This window comes from Ursus americanus, chromosome 21 (assembly GCF_024610735.1).
Source record: "Ursus americanus isolate L20-20 chromosome 21, mUrsAme1.1.p, whole genome shotgun sequence".
NCBI lineage: Eukaryota > Metazoa > Chordata > Mammalia > Carnivora > Ursidae > Ursus > Ursus americanus.
Genome location: NC_142147.1, coordinates 6,152,948 through 6,173,893, shown reverse-complemented (window position 1 = coordinate 6,173,893; position 20,946 = coordinate 6,152,948). Strand labels below are relative to the sequence as shown.

Below are 20,946 nucleotides of genomic sequence, written 5' to 3'. Positions count from 1 at the left end.
TGCTTAATTCAGAGTCCAAAATCTAGAGTCTACAATGCAAGGCAGGGAAGAGATGAAGATGACAAAAAAAAGCTGCTGCTCAGCAAGTATGGTACTTAGTAGACTTTTGCTCTTCAAATGGTAATCCAACCACCAGCAGCAGCAGGACCTCACCTGGGAGCTTGCCAGAATTGCAGACTTTCAGACCTGCTGAATGACAGTCTCCATTTTAAGGAGATCCAAGACTCTACAGAGGTAGTAACTCCATCTTGCAAAAAACAAGATAGGGGAGGAAAGAGAGGGAAGCAAAGGGGATCAAAATCAATTAGCAGCTTTGTTGTCTTAGGAAAATCCAATTCTACAACCCCTAGCAGGTATGCCTATGAACCAATTAAAACAGCTTAATATCAAGAGTAACATCTTGCTCACTGAGGTTTGCTCCAAGACCTTGAATCACTGTAATAACCGATCCAAAGCTATCATATCATCAACTCTGCCCAATCCTAACCAGTTCCCCCTCTTGTAAGATCTGCCTTAAAAATCACCCAAGCTAGGTTCTGAAACCCTATAAATATTCTCCCTTGACTACCCTGAAGTCAATGGGCAAGAGACATAATATTTTGAGGCAGAAAGGAATGGAAACAAGCATATGGTCTAAGTCCCTTATTTTATGGAAGAAATTCACAATTTGCTCAAGAGAGAAGGGCTAGTTAAGAGAAGAACTAACACCAGAAATAAGATCTTCTGACTCCCTCTTCAGGGGTCTAATTTTTTCTAATTTACATTAATTATTTTTGCCTCTATATCCTGGAAAAGGACACTACTTAATGTAAATATAATTTACCAGAATACCCAAACACCATGCTTAACATGAGGTGTCAATAGGCAACATGCCAGACTGAATATAAAAACATAAATCTATTTTCAGCCCAAAGATATCAAAAAGGTAAAGAATGATATAATGTCATTATTACCAGCATCATAATAAAAACAGTTAACATTATTAGGGCATTTGTCACATGCAACATACTGTGTTAACAGCTTTATACACATGGTTTCATTAAATCCTCGCAACCCTATTATGGAGGTAGTATTATTATTTCCAATTTACAGATTCAAAATTACTAAGGTTAAGTGACTTTTCAAAAGTCACACTGCTGGCAAGTAGAAGAGCCAGGACTTAAATACTAAAGTATACTTTGGTTTTTTGTTTGATTGTTTGTTTCAGGTAAAACAAAACAAAGATAAGTACATACTTATTATTTAGGGTCTTCTCTTGAAAATTTCATTTCTAAGTATGAAAATAACATAGATTCACAGCAGTATATATAACTTGCTTCCAAGTAACATTTAAATCAGAAATATTGCTTTAACATTTTTCACCAAAGCATTAAGTTGTTTTTCAAGCAATTCTAGTGTTGCTCACTGCACTTTGTCCATGTTAGCCATGTAAATTATGTTTCAGACATTAGACCTGACACACCTACCCTTTACCTAGATTTCATTTCCCTTTACTTCTGTTAGTTCAAGACATCTGCAGTGCACAATAAAAAGGGCTCTCTTCTATAAGTTACATATATAATAACTGATAGACTTGATTTAAAGAGGTCCACCATGAAAAGAGAGATTCTTCTCTAGTGTATTATTAGAAATATATTTTATATCATTTTTTATTCTGAAAAATTTGTACTTATTCTAGATGGCAACATTTAGGAAGCTAATTTCTTCCCACTTCATTTAAAAGGGTGTCATTAAAAAAAGGGGGGGTATCATTTCATCATCTTTCATCTCCATATTCCAGAAACTTAAATGCCAAGTTCAAATTTTTTTGTACCTTAGATAAAGTCTATACTGTGATAGACAAGGCCAATTAAATAGCATTAACCTTCTCTATATGTGAAAAAAATAAACATGCCACTGATGATTGATATTTTGATAACAACATAGATGAAAAATCTATATGATTTCTTACATCTTCCCTTCAGGGAAAGCAACATTCAGTACATAGAGATTGCTCAAGGTTTTTAAGCAAGGAACAAAGGCAGTTAGAGCCAGGCAGGACTAGCCCTGGAGATGCTGTCCACAAGTGAAGAGAACAATCAAAGAGTGCCCAACTCATGAAGTTACTACACTCTAAGGTCACTATTTTGCTTCGCTTACTAGATTTCATTTTTGAATTTGAACCTTGAATCTTTTTGGATTTCTCCAGTAAGGAAAATATATTTAATATGAAAATGTATTATTCATCAAAACAGCTAGAAAATCAATTCATCAAAATTTATTTACCAAACATAAAGGTGAAATTAGACAACATACAGTGCTGACAAGTTCATTCTGTATCAAAACTGAACTAATTCTTTCTAGTATGATTCATTCAACCTTAAGTCCTCAGCACCAAGCTTATATATCAGAGGCTACCGATATAAAACTATAACCAATTCAGTCTGACCTAAAGGAATTCATAACCTATAAAGGAGGTGGATATATAAATGTGTCAATTCAGGGACATCAGAGCTAAAAGAAGCATGTATAAGGTGCCAAAGAAAAAGTAGAGCAATTCAACAAAAACTGGGATGCAGAGGAAGGGGGTAGTCAGAAAATATGTAAAGATAAGAGATCACTGGAACCAAATAAAAGATTACAGGACTACACCAAATTTTCAGTGAAAGGCTATTTAAAACAGAAGGAACTTCCCTGTAAAGGTGCAGAAGCAAGCAAGAAAGTGCCCCATCTGGGAGCTGCAGATTAGTAGCACCACAGAAGAGAACGCAAGAGGGAGGGGAGAATGGAAAGGTATCTAGAAATCTAACAATGGAGGATGCTAAACAATAGGTTCTAGGTTTGCATTTTATCTTTTGGGTAGTGGAGAGCTGCTGGGAAGGTTTAGGCAAGAGCATCTTGGATAACTCTGTTGGCACTGTGAAGGACTGTTTAAGTGGTGAGCCCTTGGCCCAAGAGTCCATTGGTTAAAAGTCCATTTTAACCAATGTTTTGGTTAAAACATTCATTCAAGAGCCTTGAATTAAGAGAGTAACAGCAAGGAGGCAAAAGGGAGGAAAAATCCAAGAAACATTTAATAAATAGGATAAATAAGACTGTGGAAAAGCTTAAATTTGATACGGGTGTAAGGTAAAATATTAACACTATATAGTGTAATACACAGAAGAAAGAGTCCAGTGATAATTCCTAATTCCTAAATGGTTTTTCTTCCTTCAAATTATAATAATTAACTTTACATTCTGCTAGGATTTTTTTTATCCTTGTAGTTATTGTGCAAATGATTATTATCAAAGCTACAAGCCTACTGAGAATTGGGATTAAGTGGGTATAACAAATTAATTGAGCTTCATTATGTATTTCCCTGAAAACAAGATAATATAACCAAACACAAGGATCTCTGAACTGACAAAAACAATGATAAAAACTGATAGAGAGATTCCACATGGTGGGGCGGGGGAGCACATTAAGATGGCAGCATAAGAAGATCCTGAACTCACCTCCAACCACAGACACACCAAATCTACAACTGCATATGGAATAATTTAACTGAAAACTAGCTGAATGGCTCCTCAAAAACAAATGATAAAGGGTCCACATCGAGGTAGGTTGGTGAGGTAGAGACATGGTCTCACCAAAAACCTCATCCCCAGTGCAGTGACTCCAAATCAGAATGGATCTCTGTTCCATTTGTGGTTTTTTGCATTTGTGTTCCATATCAGGACCTCAACCCTTAGGACCTGCATTAGAGACATAAGCCCTTCAAATGTCTGGCTTTGAAAAACCAACAGTTTTTGTCCAGGAGACTCAAAGGGCTGCAGGGAAATGAGATTCCAGTCATACAGGGGTCCCTCAGACTCACTCACCCTATGACGCAGCACAAAACCAAGTTTGAAAAGTGCCTATACTATGTGTGGAAATTCATTTGCTAATCTTAGCATCTGACAAAGGAGTGGGGCCTGTTGGGACTCTTTCTAGGGACAGAGGCAATGGTGGGGACCCTTTCAGCACTCCCACTTTACCTTGATAGTGCCAGTGCTAGCCCATTCTTAAGTCCTCCTTCTTGCTAGAGCTGGAGGACACGCACAGTAACAGCACTCTCACACTGTCTCAATTAAGTTGGCAGGCGCGCCTTTCCCCCTGAAGTCTATAACTCCCTTTCTAAAGTGAGCAGGTGTACCACGGCCCTGTATTCTCACACTGCCTTGGTAGAGCTGGCAGGTATGTGCTGGCCCTACATCTCCTGCTCCTTGCTACAACTCACAGGAGCACCCTGGCCTTGCACTCTCCTGCTGTCTCACTACAGTCGGAAGGTGCATTGCAGCCCTGCTATCTTGTCAAAGCCAGCAGGTACGCACAGCCCACATAGGGAATGCCCCTAGATCACTTGGCTCTGGAGGCCAGGGAGGCTTGTGTTTCTGGGCCCCATGGGACTAAAACAATTGGAAAGATAATTATAAGCCTGCCACCCAAAGGCCCCTGCACAGACAGCTGACTGAAACACATCCCAAGTGTTTTTGTGAAAAGGGCCTATTTACTGGTCTTGGAGCTTAAGCATGAGGGACAAGTGTCAGGTTTCCCACATATACAGAGACTATGGAGGTGATCCCAGGAAATGTAGACTGGGGAAAACTGTCTTTGCTTACTCCCTTAGCTTCACTAGAGCTCACTGACACCCACCAGAAAGGAGCACATACATGTGTCTGGGGCCTGAATTTTTGCAACTGTTGCCAGGGGACACCTCCAGATGCCCAGGACAAGGAGCTAGCAAGGTTTATAACTGTAGTCCTAAAAGACTGTATATATTTTCATACTTTAAAGGTTGCTGCCTGAGGGTGTGGCACCCATTCATCCTGAACCTAGATGCTGACTGAGATCCCTCCCTTTGGAATACTGACAGGTCTTGACACATCCTCAACTGGGACCTATCAAGAATAAATCAGACTGCTTAGACAATCACAAAGGTTTGAGCTAGGGCAAGGGCAAGGTTGAACCATAAGGTTCATCTCCTATATGAGGTAACCAGTCCAAGACTGGGAGAGGTAGCTATTTCACCTAATACATAGAAATAAACACAGAGAGCCAATAAAATGAGAAAATAAAGGAATATGTTCCAAACAAAACATATGTAACCTCAGAAAAAAACCTTAATGAAACAAAGATAAGTAATTTATCTGATAAAGAGTGCGAAGTAATGATCATAAAGCTGAACTCAAGAGAAGAATGGGTGTATAGAGAGAGAACTTCAACAGAGAGGAACTATAAAAAAGTACCAAACAGAAAGAAAGAAAGAAAGAAAGAAAGAAAGAAAGAAAGAAAGAAAACAAGAAGTACCAAAAAGAAGTCACAAAGCCAAAAAATATAATAAATGAATTAAAAAATACACTAGAGGGATTCAAACCAGACCAGACATAGTAGAAGAAAGGATCAGTGAGCTAGAAGACAGGCAGTGGCATTCACCCAAACAAAGGGGGGGGGGATTATTTCAAAAAGTACAAATAATTTAAGGGACCTATGGGACAACATCAAGTGGAATAATATCCATATTATAGGAGTCCCAGAAAGAGAAGAGGGAAAGGGACTGAAAACTTATTTTAAGAAATAATGGCAGAAAACTTACCTAACCTGGGGAAGTAAATAGACATCAAGATCCGGGAAGCCTAGAGAGCTGCAATTAAGACAAGCCCAAAGAGAGCCACACAAGACATATAATTAAAATGTCAAAAGTTAAAGATAGAGAATCTTAGGGGCATCTGGATGACTCAGTCAATAAAGCACTCAACTCTTGATCTCAGGGTTGTTAAGTTTGAGCCCCACAGTGGGTGTAGAGATTACTTAAAAATAAAATCCTTAAACAAACAACAAAAAGAGACTCTTAAAAGCAGCAAGAGAAAAATAACTTCTTACATACAACACACCCCCATAAAACTGCCAACAAAACAAACAAAAGCTAAAGGTCTAAAATCAACTAGCTTATATTAGCCATATTTGTAAGGAGCTCAATTTGAACAGAAAAACTCCCATCTAAGCAGAAATGTATCAATTGAAATGATTAATACTCTCTACCAAAACACAGCATAATAACAAATAAAATTATGTTTAAAGAATTTTTTAAAATATTTTTAAATAAATTACATTTTATAAGTTTGAAACGTCTCCCAGTGGGGCATGGCTTTATTTCCTATACTCCATCATTAGGCAAAGCCTCATTGATGTTTACTATATTTTCTCTAGAGCTCCAGATTTCTTACTATGAATTTCCAGATGAAGTCACCTAACCAAATCTATAGCACCAAACTGGTCAAAACCTAAGAGGACTGGGGCATATGGGTGGCTCAGTTGATTAGGCCTCTGACTCTTGATTTCAGCTCAGGTCGTGTTCTCTGGGTCTTGAGATGGAGCCGTGTTGGTTAGGCCTCTGACTCTTGATTTCAGCTCAGGTCATGTTCTCTGGGTCTTGAGATGGAGCCGTGTTGTCAGGCTCCGTGCTCAGCAGGGAGTCTGCTGGAGATTCTCTCTCCCTTTCCCTCTGCCTCTCCCCCTACTCTAAATAAGTAAGTAAGTAAGTAAGTAAAAACTTGGGAGGGGGAGATGAAAAACAAAAAACAAAAACCTAACAGTGCCGCCTACTTTGAAATCACTCGGCCATAGGATGTTCTGTTGTTCAAAGCTTATTAAATATATTGTTTTTACTTAAGGAGAGAGTACATAGTAAGTCCACCCTACATTAAGATAGCAAGGTTACGGTCAAATTATACACACATATACTCTCTCACTCACACACAAGAGTTACTTGAGACATGCCAAAATTTCCATCATCACAATATATCATCAGTTAATGCTTATGTCAAAATATTTAAAATGAGAGATCACTTTTTTAAGTTAAGCAGTTTATTCCCTCACCCTTAATTTCTGAAGAATTAAGTTTAGCAGTTTATTCCCTCACCCTTAATTTCTGAAGAATTAAATCTGCACAATTGTCATTTGGTTACAGATGCAAATTTGTGAAAGAAATATATTTAGAAGACAGAAAGAAAAAAAAAGATCAGACTGAAATCATTGTAAATCAGAAACTATTAAAACTTCAGATATATTACATACACAAACAACTGTCCTATAAACTGATAACTTCGTGGAAAAATAGTTCACTGCTTAAAGCCACAGAAAGCCAAGGTCACGTTTATGACAAACTAATTTTTTATAACTATAAGCAACCATCAGATATTTATGACCAAGCTTAAAAATTAACGTAACCACATAAAGAAAAAGAACTTAAACACAGAAAATTCTTCACTGGTTCAACTGCAAAAGGAAGATAGAAATGTAATAGAAAGTACAAGTTAAGCACCTGATGATATGAATGTTTTCAAAATATACCAGGAATGAACACATATATGATAAAATACTGTCCAAAGCTCTATGATAAAATACTGTCCAAAGCTCAACTGTCTAATCCCGAACCCTGTGCCTGTCCTTGTCAGAATACCTTCCCAGCTTTAGCAATAAGACTCAGTCTGTTATCCAAACAACATCATGGCTGTTCATCTCCATGACTAGGATCTATATATTTTCAAAAATTCAGTCCTGAGCTGTAAGACTTGAATCTTAAATGACCAAAAAGGCAGGCCATGGAAATGGTGTGAGGTTACTGATTATTGCTTTATTAGCAAATACAGCAATAAGCTTTTAAAATTTTTATATAACAAGTTGAAAACTACTGATGTATATTTTGAAAGACAACCAAGGACACATGAGACATATATCAGAACCTATAAAAATGGCCAATTTCAATTATACACTTAAGACATATATTTTGAAAGACAAACAAGAACACATAAGATATATATCAGAACGTATAAAAACAGCAAATTTCAATTATACACTTAAGATTCACACTGTGATTTTTGGAAGTCACTGTTCATCTATAAAAAGCAACTTCCTCAAGAAATTCGTGAAATATGAACTGAAAGAGAAGAAAGCTATGAAATCAAGAAATTCAAAATGAGGAATAATTGTCTTTAAAGGACTACAAGAATAAGTTTTTCCATCTCTTAAAAACCACTTCTAACCAAGGCAGCCAAAGCCTAATGTGACAAAAATGAGAACAAGTGTGGATTTATTAAAAACACATCACAGGAAACTACAATGAACCATCAAAAGGCACTCACTAATTTTTCAAGACCAAGTATATAACATGCAGTTACAATTTTCTGTTATTTGTTTTCTACTTAGGGATTTGAAAATAAACCCCCTTCATAAAAGACATATTCTAACTATGTGCGTACCAGTAAAAATAAAATATTTATATCTGCCATGAACCCACGATCTCTTAACAGGTAAATCAAATCTCCATATGCATCTTCCAGCCTGAACCAAGAAAAGATAGAGCAGAACTCTGCACAATTTTAGAGATTATTCTTCAGAAATAGAATGGCCAATCTGTCATTTTAAAATATGGACAAAGATTATAATGACATAAAAATAAGACACATATTTATAAGAATTTACTATATATATACACATAGGAAATCTGTTGAATTGGGCCTCCTTCTAAAAGTCAGTCTGTTGAGTCAAAAATTGAGTAATAAATGGCAAATGGATTCTAATGCTAATCAAGGTGATCACATTTTCTAAATCTAGACTGATGACCGAGTCAATATCTGCACTTTCATAGACATTCATCACCCAACAGGGACTGGGTGACCCATGCCTGGCACTGTGCCCTGTGTTAAGTGGCAGAGACATATAATACATGGCTTCTGCCATCAGCTGCTCCCTACCTTCCCCCACTCTCCAATCGATTTTTCACTTAGTAGCCAGAGGATCTTCATAAAACGTTACTCAGTCTTATCACTGCATTACCTCAAATTTTCAATGGCTTTCCTTCTCATTTACAATAAAATCCAAGTATCTTCAAGGCTTCCAATGCCCTGCCCATCCCAGCCATCTTCTCTCTCCTATTTCTGTCATTCACAATGCTTTGCCCTTTGGCCTTCTCAGTGCTCCTCAAATGTCCAGCTGTATCTATCCCCAAGAGCCTAGCCTAGAATCCTCTTCACCCTAACTTCTCATTTGATTTCTACTTCTTCGTTCAGCTCAAATGTCACTTCCAGAGAAGAATTCACTAAAGTCCCACACTAATGCTGCAGGAGATGGAGAGCTGATGAGTGGTGTTAAGCAAGGGAGTAACAGGTCAGTTCTTTTACTTTAGAAAAATCAGCCAGACAGGAACTTGTAGAACAGACTTGATAGAGATGATATAATGGCAGATGATGGCCACAGGCAGCAAAGTTAAGTAGGAAACAACTAGAAGAGTCTGAGAGAAACAGAGATTCTATGTCTACAAGAGCACTAAAGTCATCTTTAGCTCTGCATAAAATTCCATCAGGCTATGAGCTCTCTAAAACCAATATTATATATTACAAACTTCCTATGACATTAGAGAGACCCCATAAACATTAATTTGAAATGAAAGAAGAGTGGTGAACATAACCAAGATGCAAATAATAATCACTGCCATTCATTTTTGGAACACTTAGGCACTATGCATAATGAACAAGGGGAAGGCAGCAGTGGTTAGGAGCAATGGTTCTGCCAGAGTCTGTATCCTCGCTGCATGACTTTATGTGAGTTTATTTCAGTGTTGTTTTTTTTTTTTTCAAGAGAGAAGTAATAGTACCTATGGCAAAAGACTGTTGTGAGATTTAAATGAAAAGCACTGAAAAGAACACTGCTGGTCACATACTAAATACTCAATAAAAATTAGCTACTAAAATAGTCACTGCTGTCACCATCAACATTACAGTCTTTATTGTTATTATTAGTACCACTACTACAACCACCAAGTACTTCACAGACATTATTTCACCTTCACAAAAGAACTTATGAAGGATATACTATTATCTCTACTATCCAATGAGGGAAAGTAGATACAAAAACAATTCACGCAGTTTATAAATATCACACTGGGATCTGAGCCTAGTAGCATGAGTTTAAAGTCTATATACTAAGCACACGATGACACTGTCTCTCAAAAGGGGCAGGAGGGAATCAGATGTGATAAGTAATACAATTTTCTAAGCAATATGATTTACTGATCTTTCATTATACTCCAAGACCTCTTCTAGGCTCTAGGGATGCAGGAGAGGACAAAACAGATGAAGTCTCTTCTCTCATATGAGACAGGCAAGAGAAAAATACCAAATAGTGATAAGTGCACTACAGAGAATTAGAATTAAGAGTGATGTGTCTGGGGTCCACTTAGATTGGATAGGCAGAAAAGGCCTTTCTAAGGAGATTTAAGCTTAAGATGAGAACCTAAAAGACAACCAGAAGGGACAAGCACAAACTATCAAACAGCACGGCAGAGAGCTTTCCAGGCAGAGGAAATTGCTATCACAGAGAGCCTAAGTGAAACAAAATTGTGACTTAAGCAACCAAACCAAGCCAGCATGGCTGAAGAACAATGGGCGAGGAATGGAGTGTTCCACGAGAAGATTACAGAGCCAGGCAACAGCCAGGTGCCTTGGGTCACCCAAGGGAAGGGACTGGATTTTATGCTTAACGGTAATAAATTATCACAGGAAAGTGACATGATCTGACTTACATGTTTAAAAGAATCTTCTCACTGCTGGGTAGAGAACAGATTGTAGTAAGACAAGAACGTGAATTCTTTCCAGGCTATCTCAGTAGTTTAGACCAGAGATGATAGTGGCTTAAACTAGGGAGGCAGGAGTACAGCTGGAGAAAAACAGACACATTTTAGTATACATTTTTGGAGATGGAACAGAAAGGATTTACAAATGAACTGAATAAAAAGGATGAAGGAAAAATGAATAACCTCTGGATTTTTAGCTTGAATAGCTGGCAGAATAATGGTTTAGTTTACTAAGATGAAAAAGATTAAGGGAGGCCCATGTTTGGGGCAGGAATAGGAGTTAGACATAGGAGTTTGGTTTTGGCCAGGTTTCATTTGAGATGCCTGTCATATACCCATTTGGAAATGTTCAAGTAGGCACCTGGATCAGAATCAAGAATTCTGCAAGTTCCTCTTATCCTTTCTCTTGCCTCACAGAAGACTGAAGATAAAGAAAACATCAAGAAGAAAATAGATTTTAGGATGCACAATGTGAGTATTCTGTAACAATCGGAAACAGTGAGACAAGACAGTGTACTCTTCATGAAACTATTTCAACTTATAGAATCTAAAGCATCATCTCTGCTGAGGATAATGATACAGAAAGAAAGTAAGCTTTAAGGTCAATGAGATTCATGCCAGGAGAGTTAAGCCACATCATATGGCCTCTGCTTCTTAAATCTTATAAGATTACAGGGCAGGACCTACTAAGAAGAGATCAGAGCTCCCTGCAGGATACAATTTACAAGTGTTTCAGAAAATTCTATCCTACTTGAACAGAACCCGTTGCATACCCAATATGAGACAAAAATAAACGTAACTATACATAAAATAATGACTGCTCTCCCTGCTGTCTGACAGGACTTCCTATGGAAACTGTCATAAAGAATGTCTTTAGACTTGTGATTATTGACAAAAATGAAATGGACTTGGACTCAAATGTGACTAGATTCTGGGCAATCTGATTCAAGCTAATAGTATTTTAGCATGACAAGTTTTCTTAATCAAATGGCTCTCTAGAGGACATATCAAAATGAGAGAGATAAGCAACCTTATCTGTTTTTGTGTAAGTCCTACTCTTAAATACCTATCAGCAATATTATAAAAGACCATGTTAGGAAAGATAAGGACTAAAATTTATTGGGCAGCTGCTAAATATCAAGTGTTTTGCATATAACATCTTATTTAATTCTCACAATAATCCTTCCAGGTAGGTTTTATTACCCTTATTTTTATAGAGAAAGAAGCCAGTTCTCAAGGATGTAAAGTAACTTGCTCAAGATCAAACAGATAGTAAACAACAAAGCCAGGATGAGATTCAGCTGAACACAAAACGTGTACTCTTTCCTTAGTCTTTTAAAAGGGGCCATAACTCGCAACGGTCCCAGAACCCAGGCATAACACATCTTTAAGCCACAAGAAACTTTTTGATTAATTGACTGTTACATTAGGCTGAAAACAAGGCTATCATATAATGCCTAAAAATAAAAAAGAGAGCATCAGACATAATACAAAGAGTTGAGTTATGCCCAGAATATATAACAAAACTTTACCAGGTACTGATATGCCCATCAAATCAAATAAATAAAAGGAAATTGATCAAAGAACCTAAAAAGAAATCAGGAAAAAATTCAAGTCTTATGCTGATAAACTCACTTAGATGCTGATAAACTTAGGGAGCCAAGATAGAGATAGGATACTTCATTTTAAGAAGGAGTAACTTTTAAAATTATTATCTAAGAATACAAGTAAAAACACCAAGACATTTCTTAGCTCATTACAAAATGCTGTAACAATTACTACTGATAATTCAACTGCAATACCAATGTGACTGCTATTGCTGACTAGCTATGTTAACCTAACAGTTTGTAACTGTAGCAGTCACATGAAAAATGGAGGCAATCTGAGGACTGGATGCTACACTCCTTTCTTAATTTAGTAACTTATTTTGCTGATGGAATTTGCCTGTAAATTCATGGTCTTGTACATCTTACTCCAAGGTTCTTTAAAGAAAAACCTGGACCTCCAGATATCTCTTTGGATTTAAGCAGTTGAAACAAAAGAAATTATATTCAACCACAGCACATACAGACACATTAGCAGTCAGAGCACAACTAAACATGCACACACAATAAATTCAGTAAAGAGTAAAAACAAAGACAAAATAGAAATAAATTCAGGAGGAATAAAGAGGGTTACAATACATAAAATAATCTAGGTACACTGGAAGTTAATTTTCCAAAAGCAAGGTACTAGCTTTCATTTTTGGTAACATCGAATAGTGCCTAGGGAAACGCACCAGGGAAAAGCTCAACTGTCAACCAAGGACATGCTTCAAAATACTGTTAAATGAAATTATTCCCTTTTTTTAGGTTTATTTATTTATTTGAGAGAGAGAAAGCAAGTGCATGAGCAGGGGGAGAGGCAGAGGGAGACAGAGAAAGAATCCTCAAGCAGACTTCCTGCTGAGCGCAGAGCCTGACATAGGGCTTGATCCCAGGGCCCAAAGATCACGACCTGAACTGAAATCAAAAGCCGGCCACTCAACCGACTGAGCCACTCAGGCAACCCTGAAATTATTCCTTAAAACACTCTCCTACAATGATAATACCCAAGGAACAACAATAGGAGAAAACAAATAATTTTCAACACAGTATTTCTCAATTAGTAAATAAACTATAAATGCAAACCTCTCTGAGTATTTATTTTAACAGATTAAAGATTTAAGGAGTTTTTGGAGTCATTATTAAATAGTTTTGGTTAGAGGAAACCCCCTCCCCAAAAAAAGTGTAAATGTTGAAAGTAATTCACAAGGAATCAGTTTTTTAAGATGGTTTAACTGTGAAGTTTGGTATATTTCTATTTTGTTTCTTGGTGCATTCTATTTCAATTTAATGATACGGTACTGGAAATGCTTCTTGTATATGCCTTCAAACACTCTACGTAATGTTAAAGCACAGTTCTTATGTTTTGAAATTCTCAGGACTATTGATGCATAAAAGCATGTCTTTAGTATTCTCTTTCCCTGTAACTGTTGAATGAATTTGCTAGTGCTGGAAACCCACCAAGCCCTTATTAGGAAAGCCAAGATGGAAAACAGAGCCTTGGTGCTTAAAATACAGAAAACCCAGTCCAAAGATATATATGTCTTCTTGTTCTCTTAGTTCAAAGATTAAACCAGAAATCAACTGTCAATGTTATATACTATATAGTATTTTGTTATTTAGCAGATGACAACCGAAGACAAGGACCATTTTCATTTCTGAATATGAGCATTCTTTTCTGTCTGTAATTTTTCCTTAAGCTCCTTCCTATTTCAAGATTTTCCTCCTCAATCTTGCCAAAACATGAATTAAAATCTAAATGGAGATAAAGGGGGAACCACTGTCAGAGTTTGGGCTGCCTCATCTCACATTTACCTGTTAATGAGTCCTGAGGTTGAATATTGCGTAAGGCATATCTGAGACAAAAAGCAGCCTCTTGGCAACAGCCTTCTCCCAGAGTGTTCACACAATGAACAGATTTTAAATGACCAAGGTGGGTCACTACATACAGAAAAAAGCCCTAAAGACTTCAGTGTTCATTTTAGCTCTGTGGCCACTAAACAAAGGCTTTTCTACTTCTGTAAGGAAGACTAGATACAGCCAAAGACCTGAATTTCTAATGAGAATACAAACGTGGTCTCTCATGCATGCATGAACTTCCTTGCAAGTGTTTTCCAAATCCTGGGGACTCATCAGGGGAGCAATCAGCTTTCATCCAGTTTGCAAAGAGTCTCACCAACATGACAGTCTAAGAGCCACTGTGCCAATGTCTCCTCCAGTCCTTATACCAGGATGCCATGGGGTGGAAGGCAAAGCACATAGCCTTGAAACATAATAGTCTCAGACTTGGGGCAAGTTGCTTTACCTTTTGGGCTTCTGTTTCCTGTCTATGAAATTGTTTATAAAAATACCTACTTCACAGGGGCGCCTGGGTGGCTCAGTTAGTTAAGCATCAGACTCTTGATTTCAGTTCAGGTCATGATCTCAGGGTCATGAGATCGAGCCCCGCGTCAGGATCCTCACTGGGTATAGAGGCTGCTTAAGATCCTCTCTCTCCCTCTCCCTCGGCCCATCCCTCCACCTCTCTCTCTAAAGAAAAAAAAAAAACCTACTTTACAGGTAATTGAGGAAATAATTGTAACACTAACCAAAAACTTCTAATTTATAAAAGTTATTTCCATTATGCAAGAAGATGATAATCACTTAAGAAGCTTTTTAGGTACTCATTGTACAATTGACGCTCCCAGGCCCTGGTCACACAGAGCTGTTGCAGAACAGGGACTCCTCTCCACACTTCTGCTCTACACAACACCACTACAGGCCATTCAGCATACAGTACAAACTTCAGCCTAACAACAACAGAAACGATGCCAGGCTTAGGCCTACCAAAGAGCAAATAAAACCAAAATGATATCATATGGTTGACATCAACCTTCAGAAACAAAGGTATTTAAAAGTACCAAGTGACCCTTTCAGGGTCTACACACTTACCAGACCTTAAGAGAGCTGGAGGAGAAGAGACGATGGCATCAGGTGAGCTGGCCATTTCAAATTGTTGACTCTAATCATAAGCGTCGCAGGCTAAACTACAGCAATTTTCAAAACTGTTTAGTGAAGGTTAGAAGCAATCAGCGTTAGATTAATTGAAAGCAGTGTGAGCAGTTATTAACATGATGCAGTGTGCAACAAAGGCAATAATTGAGGTTCATTATAATTTTATTTTCTTTTTAATGACTTGAAAATTTGATTTTCTTTGCTTTGATAAATTACATTTGCTTATATGGATGAGGCAGGAAATATATAATATCCACTTATTAAACATTACATAAGTGTAGCATCCTCTATTGAGCAGTAAAGTGATTATGCTACTATGTAACAATGCTCAGAACTTTGCAGTAGCATCTGTCTCAGAGTCAGGTTAGCCCAAGTTTCAAACTAAGCTCAGTTTACATATTCTTCTAAAAGTAACAAACAGAATCAGGTTGATTGTTTTTAATGACAGAGAAAGTCAATGATTCATTTAATAAGCTTTCTAGTCAACACCTTACAGACTTAGAACCTGAAACCCCAACTAATTTGGAGGAATGACTTCAAATGGTGTCTCTTTTACTACTATGATATAAACATACAGTAACATCCAACATTTATACTATGCATGTAACTACTTTACACATGAAACTGGACTTAAGTGATTGCATTCAACAAAAGTTAAATAAAATCCGAATTTTTTTTTCTCAAGAAAGAGAAGGTAGGTTTTCAAAGCTTACTGTTATGACATGCAATTCAGAGAAAATAAAGCCTGGAGAAGAAAATAAACCCTATATGCTTATTAAGAGAAAAGAGAAATGCTGTAAAATAGACGTTGAGGGCAGAGCTCAGTTCCCTGTAAGAAAACTCAGGTTACTCTCTTTGACCAGATATTATCAATCCAATTAACACTTTTTATAGCCCAGGTAGACACACTGTTAACAGTCAATCAATATTTCAATTTGACACAAAAATTTAAGAAGTGTGAAACAAAAATATATGTGACTATTCCAAGTAACTATACTGACTCTGAAATATACTAAGGACTACTTGTTTAAAAAAATTCTCTCATACTTTCATGGTAGTTTTGCTATAACCTAAGTAAATAGCGCAGAACTTTTTAAATAAGGTTTAAAAACAATGAAATTAGCAACAAAGATTGAATGAATTTCTCCTGTATGACTTAAGAAATTAGATGCTTTTCTTTAAATTAAAAAAAAAAAGGCAAACTACACAACAGACAACTCAGAACTACATAAACTGGAAAAAAACCCAAATATAATGGGGTATATTAGCCGAGAAAAAATAAAAACAAAAACGCTCAATATCAATGCAAATGCAGAATTGGTTTCCTGAGGGCTACACCTTTCATTGTTTAACATTAGCATCTGGCAACAGTGACATATAGTAACGTCAATCCTTTAAAAGGGAAGATTCTCAATTGAACACTTGTCATTCCACCCATCTTTTCTGTTTATAGGCACACTTCTAGCTCAAGATTATATCCAGACAGCCAGAAATAAGGGAAGTTTCAATCCTATCTAGAGGAGTGATCAGCCACAAGTGCTAACTTCAAAGTCGTGACTTTGCAATTTGAACAAGTCAGTTCAGGACACTTCCAACTGTTGTAACTGCCTGCGCAGCGTCTTCTGACCTCGGCTGCTTTGGATTTGGGAGGCACAACTGGGAACTATGAGTCCTGGGGCCACTTGCCCACGGAAGAGGCCCGCTTCCTTCTGAGCCCAAAGCATGCTCAACGTGACCCCCTTCACAGCCTAAGGCCCTCTATTCCCTCGACTTGTGCCACGTAGATAACTCGCAGAACTTGTGAAGAACGTAAAAGGGAGATAAGAAATAAGGCAACACTTTTCTGCTGCCAGTTTTCTAGGACCAGATCATACTCACATCTAAGAATGAAGCTATCTGATTTCTGAGGGAGGACGCACTCTCCCAGGAACCTGGCAGCCGCCTGGTTTCTAAAAAGTAAGACTCCAGGCTTAGTCCACACCACCACCTACTTTCCAAGGGGGAACACATACGAAAGAGCGTTGGTGAAAAACACATGTAGTAAAGTTGGGGCTACCACCAACTGGTGAGGGTGGGGGTAGACATGAGGAGGAAGGCCAAGGGACCGCCGTCTGCTTTCTAAGGGGACACACGCGGACCCAGGTTCAACTCCAGGACCCCCACCAGCCTCCCACCCAAGGCGTTTGAGGGGGAGCACCACCCGGATGCGGGGGAGGGGGGTGGCGCTCCACCCAGCCAAACCTGAGCGCTTGGCCCGGGCTCTTCGCTCCAACACCTTCCAGCTCACTTCAGCCATGAGACCCGCCGCCCCCACCACCGCTCTCGGGCCGCCGCCTTGGCCACCGCCCCCGGGGCCGCCTGTCAGCTCCGTGCAGCCGGCCCCGCCCCCCCCGCGCGACAGTGTCGAGAGGCGCGCCGGCCGGAAGTGAGCGCAAGGGCGATCTTCAACCTAGCTCCGCGGCCTCCCAAGCGTCAGAGGTGTAGCCCTAGGGGAGAGTGAGAGGGGAACCGGCGGCGGCTCGTACGAGCCTTGGGACTGTGCAGTTTTATCTGTCGCCGGCGGCACGGTGCTTTCCGGCTGCCGTCAAGCGCGGCACTGGGCCGGCGGGCGGGGGCCGAGGGGCTGCCATGGCGGCGGCGGGCCGGCTGCCGAGCTCCTGGGCGCTGCTGGCGCCACTGCTTGGGGGGCTCGCGCTGCTGGGAGTCGGGCCGGTCCCGGCGCGGGCGCTGCACAACGTCACGGCCGAGCTCTTTGGGGCCGAGGCCTGGGGCACCCTGGCGGCCTTCGGAGACCTCAACTCCGACAAGCAGACGGACCTCTTCGTGCTGCGGGAAAGTCAGTGCTTGCCCGGCCCTCCCTCTGTCCGCTGTCCCTGTGCCCCTCCCGGTGTTCCCACACCCCTAGCCCGGATGGCCGGTCCTCCTGCATTTCCCAGCCCTTCTCTCCCAACCCTGTCTCTCCCTTTATTTCCAGTATCCTTTGCAGCTTGCCCGTTTTCTCCATCTTTTCCAGCCCCCGGTGCTGTCCCGGCCACCCCACAGTTTGATATACCCTTAAGAGCCCTAGAAACACCCCAGGGTTTTTTGTTGTTGTTTCTGAGAAGCCTGCGGCCTTCACCCAAGTACCCTTTCGTCCCCATGGAATCACCTGCTTTCTCAAGTCCTTCCTGATTCCCAGGAGTCTTTGTAGCTTGCCTCTGCCTTCCCTCCCAAAGCCCCTTCATTCCTTTCTGCTTTACTTCCTTCAATCTTCCTTCCCCTTTAATGAACTGGAAAAGATGCAACTTGACAGTTTCTTCTCGTATTACCTCCTCATTTGCCTTATTCACGGTCCCCTCCCTTTTTCAGGGTCCCAGCTTTCTTTGAAGCTACTGTGCCCCGCCCCCCCCCAATGCCCTAAACACTCCACAGCTCACACAAGCATTTTGCAGGAACCATTGATAAACTCAGTGTCTCCTTGGGAAAAGATTCTCAAACTGCAGATTCTTCTCCCTCCTGAGCTGTCTAGTCTTATGTGCACCTCACCTTTTCCTCACTTTGGTCACCACCCTAATCTTCCAAATCTCTGCTTTCCTTGTCAACTTGAGGTTCTTAGGAGTTCTTTGCTTTAACCATTGCTAAACAAACTTTGTTGTAAATCTTGGTGCTGACGATGGGTATTAAAGGGTCTTAGCATTTTGAGTACCCACAAAACTGGGTAGATCAAGGCTACAAATGAAGGAGGTGAAGTAGGTTTATACAGAGCTTAACTAATGGGATCTGGGTCCAGGTTTCTTATGACTCTTACCAATATCCCAGAGCCTCTTGTGGACTCTGGATAATTTTCCTATCTTTGTATGACTATTTATTGCAAGAAGGGTGCATACTGCCAAACCTATAACTATTCCATCCAGACTGGATACAGAGACTCTCCTCTTAACTTTAAAAATGGCTTGGGTTTAATTAAACAGTTTCAAAAGTCTGTTCCAGTGAAGTCTCATGAATGCATCCAGTGAGTTTCAATGCATCAGCTTGGGTGACGGTTCCATAGAAGCCACCAGAGGAGGGCCTTGGAAGATTCAACTTTTTCTTAAATATGTAATCATGTCCTTGTTACTAGTCAGCTACCTACAGTAGGAGTTCCTGTTTCCTGGTTCGATGCATCTGTGTGATGAACTAAACAGCTTTGTAAGAGGTCATGTTGGTAGGTTTGGGGAGACAAGGTTTGACATATACTATAGTTAAAAGGCATGTTCTTTGTATGGTTCTTTTAAGTCACCTGATCTGATTCCTGGCAGAAGCCATTGGCCGCAGTTGGTTTTGACCAACTGCATTTTTGTGTTCATCCTTCCTGTTTCTGTGCCACTTTTTTTAATACTGAATTTGTGATATACTGTTAGGTATTCCCATTCCATCAAACAAGTAGGACTCACCTTGAGAGGGCAGAAGAACTGGAGTAAAATAAAAGGTTTTTATTTTATTGTTGTTAAGAACAGCACCCGGGAAGCTTTTTGTAACCACTGCTTGGAGGTATTGCCTGGAGATATTTCTCTAATAACGTATATTCACTTCTTTTAGGAAATGATTTAATCGTCTTTTTGGCAGACCAGAACGCACCCTATTTTAAACCCAAAGTAAAAGTATCCTTGAAGTAAGTACAAATATATCTGTTCCTGTAAAAACAATCATCATTGTAATGATTGATATGCAATAGCTAGTTGGATTGCCTTTGAAATCAATTTTACTCAGCTGTGTTGACACAAAACAGCTAGTTATGAGGTGTGAGTAGCAAGCAATTTGTTAGGAAAAATAGTGAACATACCAAGTTTAAAAATTACTTACTTTTTAAAAAAATAAATAAATATGAGTAAATCAGGTCTGTTCTTGGATAAACACCCTTCATTCTCTTGCAATCTAATACCCCTTCTTGAATGTGTTGGAGATTGCCCCTCATCCTGAGTGTGCGCATGGGAGCAGCTCATTCACAGGCTCATCAGGTCAACTATGTGTTGAGAGTGGGAGTAGGCTTTCATTTGCACTGGGGGAAGGTCAATGACCTCTCTTCTAATTTCTTTTTGTTTGGTAAGTGGCGCATTTTTTAAGGTTTATTTTGAAGGAAATTAAATCAAGCTGAATTTTATAAATATTCAAATAATAGTTCTTATTATTATTTTCTATGACTGGCATTGCCTGAAACTCAGTGATGACTCAGTGATTGTCATCAATAGTGAGCCAGCACAGTTTTGAAACATCAAGAAGCAAGGATTGATTGATGACTGGTTCAAGGAAGAAAAAATGAGTTAATGCAGAAACTTCTAGTTAAAGTAGAAACTTCTAGAAAGTTACAGGATTTCAGTGACCTTCAGTATAATTTAGGTGAGGGCTTTCAAGTTTGGGGACACAGCGTTAACAAGAGATGGCAGTAAGCATGTTGTGAAGAGAAGGTGGAAAGATTTACCTAACAGAAGCAGACGGTATACTTTGAAGAGTTATGGACCAAGAAGATGAGATCAGGGCAGACTAGGAACCTTTATAAATATCACAAAGAGTTTGAACTCAATCCCATGAAAAGTGGGGAATTGTTATAGGTTCTCATTTAAAGGGGAGATGAAGAAAACGGTATTTTAAGTTGATTTACTTGTTAACCATGTACAGGATGAATTGGTTTGTAGAAAGATAAGAGATTACTTAGGAAACAGCTTAAAAAAATATTTAAGTCCCTTTGTGGGCTAGTGACTGCTCTGGATTTATAATATT

At 39.2% G+C, this 20,946-nt stretch overlaps 2 protein-coding genes across 5 annotated transcripts in view; one reads left to right on the top strand and one right to left on the bottom strand.

Annotated features, from left to right (window-relative positions):
- PHKB (phosphorylase kinase regulatory subunit beta) overlaps positions 1-17,606 on the bottom strand; it is a 211,449-nt gene extending 193,843 nt beyond the window's left edge. For 2 of the 4 annotated variants that reach the window (XM_045814695.2, XM_087870408.1), the window contains exon 1: positions 17,452-17,606. In XM_045814695.2, coding sequence (XP_045670651.1) covers positions 17,452-17,506 — 55 coding nt within the window. In that variant the 5' untranslated portion in view covers positions 17,507-17,606. Of the gene's footprint in view, positions 1-15,147; positions 15,261-17,088; positions 17,167-17,451 lie in introns of those variants that run through there. The other 2 variants (XM_045814697.2, XM_045814694.2) reach the window with 2 other exon arrangements.
- Positions 17,607-17,631: 25 nt separating this feature from the next.
- ITFG1 (integrin alpha FG-GAP repeat containing 1) overlaps positions 17,632-20,946 on the top strand; it is a 270,843-nt gene continuing 267,528 nt past the window's right edge. Inside the window, exons 1-2 of the mRNA XM_045814692.2 lie at positions 17,632-18,046; positions 19,768-19,840. Of these exons, the coding sequence (XP_045670648.1) occupies positions 17,839-18,046; positions 19,768-19,840 (281 nt within the window). The 5' untranslated portion in view covers positions 17,632-17,838. The remainder of the gene's footprint in view (positions 18,047-19,767; positions 19,841-20,946) is intronic.